The sequence below is a fragment of the Apaloderma vittatum genome, unplaced genomic scaffold (genome assembly GCF_000703405.1).
Source record: "Apaloderma vittatum isolate BGI_N311 unplaced genomic scaffold, ASM70340v1 scaffold6405, whole genome shotgun sequence".
In the NCBI taxonomy this organism is placed as follows: Eukaryota; Metazoa; Chordata; class Aves; order Trogoniformes; family Trogonidae; genus Apaloderma; species Apaloderma vittatum.
Window position 1 is genome coordinate 54,883 of NW_009718737.1, and position 6,911 is coordinate 61,793.

Genomic DNA, 6,911 nt, shown 5'->3' on the forward strand with positions numbered 1-6,911 from the left:
TGGGAAGTTAGAAGCATGAGGGTTCTTCTCCAGCAAATGAAGATGGTGGAAAAAAGATTCCTTTTTTCATGACCGTGAACGAACGATATAGCAATGCCAGTGGGTGTTGTGAATTTTAAAACCATGGCCAATTCCTCTTTCTTTTTTTTTTTTTTTTTTTTTTATGGGGTATGGAGCCCCAATACAACATGTCCCCAGAGCCAACTCTTTCTTTGGTGGGATGGGCAGGAGAGGTTTGCTGTGCCTCTAGAGACAGCGGGTTTGGTTTTTTTTTTGTGGCGGACTGAAGGCTGTAACTAGACTCTCCTTACACAGGAACTTGGTGACAGAGCGCTCCCCCATCTGCTGATGCTAGGAGAGCAGGCCGTAGAGAGTTAGACTGGAGCGCTACAGTTTCTCTGTAGTCTGCAGAGTGCCTCTTGTGAGTAGTAGTCACCTTCCTCAGAAACCGCGTGCCTCGGGGCCACCAAAGCCCTGGTCTTCACGGCTGGCTCCAAAGACCCCCTGCCTAACCTTACACTTGCATGAGAGACAGTGAGCACTCCCTCCCCTCCACTGACCCAGCCAGCACTGGGGTGCAGTGCAGTTGTCCCCGCATAGCCACGTACCACTTATGTCGGCATCAGCATCTCATCCCCTTCCCCCTCCGCACACACATCCCTCTCCTGAATCGCTGCTTTCTGTTGAAGGAGGATGCTCTCTCTAGCAAGAGGCTCTTTGTCCAACCTCTCCAGTGTAATTCTCTCCTGCTGACCCAGCTCTGTTGTTCAGCTTAGTATTCTCTCTTTTTTTTTTTTCTTCCCTTTCTTCTTCCCTCCCACCGCTTGCAGCTGGTCTTGGAGACCTACAACGTCCCCGAGCTGTCAGCAGGAGTCAATTGTACCTTTGAGGACCTTTCGGAGATGGATGGCTTGGTGGTGGGCAGTCAGATCCAGTGCATCTCACCAGCTGCCAAAGAGGTGCCCCAGATCATCACAGAGAACGGTGAGTATCTCACAGCTCCTCAATCTGTACCACTTCTCCCTCCCTTCCTCACTCCACACCCCCATGTCTCTCCTTCTGCTTTCTCCCAGAGCAGAGTTTGGCTTGTGAAAGCCCGAGGATGGGGTATGCAAAGCACAGGGAGTAGGTGGGACGCTGTGCCCGTGAGTGCTGGTGGAGCTGCACGTTGTCTGAATGTGTGTGTTTATGCACGCAAGCACTGGGCTGCAAAGCCACCACCTGCATTAAGGTGCTTGTATGTGTGGTACTATATGTTTTCAGACTGCCACCGAGTGGCAGTTGCATATACCTAGCAAAGGCAAGAAATGAATGTGGGATATTTGCTCACTTTTTGCCAAGGCTGGTGTTATACAATCCAGGGAACGAGGCTGTACGTGCTCTCAATATATCCCGTCCCACGCAGCAGTCAGAAAGCCCTGCGGGCCTGAACGATCCTGTCTGTAATTTCATCCTGCTCCTCCCAGATTTAGATGTGTGTGCCTGGGCTCTTGTCAGCCTTTAGGGTTTTCAGCTATTCCACGTTTGCTACTGGCTTCCTCTCCCAAAGTCATCTAGTGCAGAAAACTACCTTTTCTCCAAGGATGACCCCTCCACTCACAACTCCCTGTCCTGTTTTGTTTTCCTTTGGTAACAACTTTTCCAGGTACTTTCAAGAGCACCTGTGGCTCTTTGCAAGGATTTGGCCCTGTTGATCACCTCGAGAGGTGCAGAGGGGCTGCTGCCATTTTTGTCCTTGGCTTCTTGTGAAAATTTTCTGTAAAATTTGTCTCAGAAAATGAAAATGAAATGATATGACCCGTCACTGTGATCTCTGCTCTCCCCTAACCGCACCCAACTGCATTCCAGTCTCAAACAAAGCCCCCAGAGAGCTATTAGCATTTTCAGGTGCCATGGAGTTATCACACGTTTGCCTACCCAGAGAGATGCCAAAAAACTGTTTCTTTGGTATGGACATCTGTCCCATCAATGAGAAAACAAAAATAGCAGTGGAAGCTGGAGACAGGACAAGAGAGAGAGATTCCTGTAAAGCATGGTTTTCAGAGAAGCCGGGCACCTGTGGCTTGTACCAACTTCAGCAGCTGGTGCTCCTCACCTCTGCAAAGACCAAGCCCTCCACATGTAGCGCCAGAAGCTGGATTTGAACCAGCTCTGTAGCACGTCTGAGCCCCAGGCGCAGTCCAACCCTCACATCCTGTTTTAAAATATATGCAAGACGCTGGCAAAGTTGTTAAATACGAAGCGGTTAACAGAGCTGTCAAAGCCGGCGGCAGCAGATGGGCAACAGAGTCGAGCACTGGCAGCAAAATGTGTTTAGTGAAGTGTGCTCTCCGGGCCTGCGTCTGTGCGTGCCCGTGTGGGCGGGTGGGGGGGTGGGCGTGCACGCTGGCGAGCGCACCCGATAAATTGTCAAGTTTGCTTTGGCTTGATTGATTAATGAACCTTTCAGGTGAGGAGGAAAATAATAGAGGTGAAAGGGCCAGCCAGGTCAAAGTCTTGAATTAACCATGGGTCCCTTCCCCATCAAATTGTTGCAGTTACTGTGCCCACTCATTACCCACAGCTGACGGGCTCTGAACAGGGCTTTTGGGGTTGTGGGAAGAGGTAGCGGTTGACTGGCCAGCATGGGAGCAGTGGGAAGGGGAATGAGGAGATGGTGCATAGGAGCTGAGGTGTAAGTTTTGCTGCAGATGGGTCCTTTCGAAAGCACCATGGGCTTGTGGATATCTCTCACACTGAGATGGGTTCTCTGCACCCAAAAGCTGTTGTAAAGGGACCTTGGGGTGCATGGGGTGAGTGAACCTGGAAGAACCGTTCACATGGGAATCTTCCTGTTCATCAGCATTTGCCAGGCTGCAGACAGTGAGCCCCTGGCCTGTCCTCACCATTATGGTATCTATCCTTACTCATTCCTTTACCCTGCTTTCTCGGGGTATAACCTCTGGTTGGGGGCAGGATCTGGAGGTGGCCTTTTTCAGGCACGGTTGTCCTGGGTATTGGACCTTATTCAGAGATGTTAAATAAGGGTGAGGAGAAAGTAGATTTTTCTTTATCCTCTTAGGAATGCAGGTATGTTTATCCTTCAGACAGTGTATGCACAGGCCACCAATGTCTGGGCCAGCTCTCAAATTTTCCACAAGTCTCTTCCTTCTGGGGACATCAAGTGAACCATTGGCAAGGAAGAACTTTAGGGCCAGTACTCCATCTTAACAACCTCCTAATTCCATCCTTTGAGCTTAGCTTTCCTACTTGGTGACTTCAGTCACCACATTTTTGAAATTAATGAGGTGTGGTCTAGACCGGCCATCATCATCCAGCCCAGACTGTACTCCCAGATACAATGATTTCCAGTAGTGAAGAAATATTCCATCATCCCAGTACCATAAGAGGGGGAGATGCACCTGCTGGAGATCTGAGCTCTAGAAGGATTTTACTACACTTTCTACATCTATTGAGGATAAACTACCCAAGATACTGTGGGACAGACTGGTGGCATGGCCAACAAAGCTCGGCTAGGCTAACAAAGCAGTCACACACTGATGTGTCTATTTTTTCCTCAGGAGACCATCACATTGTCCAGCTTCAGCTCAAGTCCAAGGAAACGGGTATGACCTTTGCCAGTACCAGCTTCGTCTTCTACAACTGCAGCGTCCACAACTCGTATGTTCATTTCTTTTGATACCTGCTTTCCATTCCACCCCTGGATCTGCCACAGAACCCACTGCTGACTGGGGCATGTGTCCCTCAGGAAGCTGGTTAGGTGTGGAGGTGACCACAGGTCAGGGTAACTTGTGTGACAGTCAGCACGGTGGGGTCCCTCGTAAGAAGACCGAGAGAAGACCAAACAGTTACTGCTGCTGAGCCTCCTTTGCAGGAAGGCATTAGCTTGAGGAACGATACATCCTCATGTATCCCTCAGGCAGAGGAACGTCACATTGGTGGGAGTTTGCCACGTGGGGTCCGTCGTAAGAAGACCGAGAGAAGACCAGTTACTGCTGCTGAGCCTCCTTTGCAGGAAGGCATTAGCTTGAGGAACGATACATCCTCATGTATCCCTCAGGCAGAGGAACGTCACATTGGTGGGAGTTTGCCACAGAACTGAGTCAAGTGAGTCATGACTTCAGCAAATGGCCCCTTCTTCTTCCTGTTAAGCAGTTTTTTTGTGGATGGCTGGATCTAGCTCATACACGGGCACCTCCAATCCTCATCCATGGGCACCTTCAACCCTCATTCATGCTCAGTCCCACCAGCAGGTGCCTACCCCAGGTCGTTGGCATAGGCTTGGACCCTCAGATCCAGAAAGACAGGAGTTTCTGGTTCTTGTATGTTGTGAACGGAGCAGGGAACACACAGTTCATTCCATCAAGACCATCTTTCCATCCTGAGAGCTCCGTTCCTGCCCTGAATCCCGTTCTTCTGGGCTTTAGCTGGCACCCAGGACTGCTCAGGAGCTGCCCCACTGGAGCAGGTCTGCAGCTTCCCTGCAGAAAGATGCTCTTCTAGCAGGTTGATCCACCCCTGAGCAAGGCTGAGAAGCTCTGTCCCCACCACTGAGCCATCAGAAGTGCCAAAAGCAGATAATTACTGCGGCTCAGCAATTCACAAGGAAAAGCAAATAGTATTTCTATGTTCCTGCTGCTTTGACAGTGTCAGAAAGCAAGTGTTGAGGGGCGAGAGCAGGAGAGATGGTGGTGTTAAATATTTATGGCATGTTTTGGTTTCTTACTTGACAAACTATAATACATTATCCATTTTTAATTTGATGTATCAGAGCAAGCACTTGTTACCAATTTGAAGAACAGCTCGCTGTACCAAGAGCTGAAAGTGGATTGGAGTTAAGTGAGGTTTCACAGAGAGGGGGGAGAGGTGGGATCAGCCAAGCTCTGCCGGATGCGTTTTGTTCGCCCCTGCCCATTAAAACCCCAGTGGCACATAAGGGCTGGGAGAATTACCCCCCTGCCCCACCAAGTCCCCTCCAGGTACTTCAGAGCCTGCAGCTACAGGAAGATATCCAACAGTGTGAGCGACCAGGAGCTGCTTCCATCTAGTGCTTCTTTTGTTCAGAGAGCTTGTTATGGCTCAGTTTGGTTGCTGGTGAGCAGATATTGTATTAAATTTTTTTTAAAAAGAAGTGATGTGGGTGTAAGTTAGTGCTGTAAGACAGCCAGAAGAGGTGTTTGCAGCTCTTGCTCTATGGGGTCCCTGGGGGACAGAAGAGCAAAACCTTGTAAGATGGAAGGAATGACTCTTTCCTACACCGTTAATAGCTGATGTCCTAAATATGTCCTTTGCTTCCCGAGCAGCTGCTACAATAGCCTTTCCTTCTACAATGAGATGAAGAAAAGAAGAATGCAGTTCAGATATTTGCAGGAGCCCCACTGCCCTGGGCAGAACGCATGCTAATAAGCCTGTGGGACACAAAGGAAGAAAATTCCTTTCTTTATCCTTGTCTTTCTGACTGTGGTGCACAGTTTGTTCCTGGGCTTCGTATCATGTGTGGGAGTGGGAGGATTGGCCAGATGGGGCTGCTGGTGCACAAGGACTGCCCTCCGTGGACATTACTTCTCCCACCAGCCCTTGGACACCTTCTTGCAAGGTGTTCACATCTCCCAGGGCACTGGTGCAGTTCAGTGTGAAGGCAGTGAGGCTGTAGCAGTTGCCACCCATCCCCTGTTCTTGTCATTTTTGTTACACTCAGGACTTCTTAGTGGTCAAAAGGGGGAACACTTGTTATGCATGAAGTCAAGAATCTACTGGCAGTCTGATTAAAGCTTGTAACAGGGCAACCAAAACACAGCATCTAGTTATTATTACTCTGTTAACAATTATATGAATGCAATTTAAATTATCTATTCAGTATGATACGCTTGTGATTGCAGTGACAAGCAGCTCAGGCCATGGCAGGTCCAACACCATCCTGAGACCTGACGGTGTAGGGTTGGTTCAGAGCCTCTGGCCTTCTGCTAGTGCTGGCAAAAGCACTGTTTTCTGGGCTGTATTTCCCTCTGAGAAATGTTATCAGCCTCAAGGTCTGCCCTGTTGGCTGACAGGACTTGGCTGTCCAAGTAACTACTCTTCTCTCTATTTCCAGGTGTCTGTCATGTGTGGAGAGCCCGTACCGGTGTCACTGGTGCAAGTACCGCCACGTCTGCACTCATGACCCCAGCTCCTGCTCCTTCCAGGAAGGACGAGTCAAGCTGCCAGAGGTAGGCAAGGGCACAGGGCGCGCGTTGCACACGTGGGCTGCTCAGAACTGATGTTCCTTTTTAGCCTGGGTCAGATCAAAACTCCAGGAAACCTTCTCCACCACCAGTCTCACCCTCTCCCTCTTCCGCTCACCCTCCAGGATAACCTAGGAGTTGCCCTCTCCCTCCCATGCACTACAAGGAGTGTTTTACCTTGGAAAGTCATTGCCATGCCTGGCATCAAAGCACTGGGAGGGATGGGAAACACTGGGCAAGCATCTCCTCCAGGAGAGAAGGAGGTTGCCGCTAAGCAGGTACCCCAGGCTGCTGAGATCTGGAGAGGATTTAGGGCTATGTCTCCGGTGTCAGTGGATCTCAGCCGTGATTCTAGCACCTCTATGGCTTTGTGGGTTTGGTGCCTAATGGCCAGCACATCAAACTGCCTCCAGACGAGGTCGAGGAATGCCTCATAGCCAGTTGCAGAGCTGAACTGGACCTTGGGGCTTAATACAGAGCTGGCTGCTGAGCTGCAAACGCTGTCTGGCTGGTATTGCAACTAACAAGCACTTGCAGACAAGTGGAGCTCAGGAGAATACAAATAGGAAGCCACTTAATTACTTCCTGGTCAGGAATGGTCTGAAAGCACCCTGGCCTGTCTGCTAAATGACCTGAGATGGCTCTTTATTTGCCTGGCCCAAGGGACCAGTACCCATTAAGAGATCTGAT

The 6,911-nt window shown here is 49.9% G+C and overlaps 1 protein-coding gene across 1 annotated transcript in view; it reads left to right on the plus strand.

Annotated features, from left to right (window-relative positions):
- Positions 1–6,911, plus strand: part of LOC104274659 (plexin-A4) — a gene marked incomplete at both ends in the record, with an annotated part of 130,152 nt that overhangs the window by 42,573 nt on the left and 80,668 nt on the right. Inside the window, 3 exons of the mRNA XM_009870353.1 lie at positions 831–984; positions 3,561–3,660; positions 6,092–6,206. Of these exons, the coding sequence (XP_009868655.1) occupies positions 831–984; positions 3,561–3,660; positions 6,092–6,206 (369 nt within the window). The remainder of the gene's footprint in view (positions 1–830; positions 985–3,560; positions 3,661–6,091; positions 6,207–6,911) is intronic.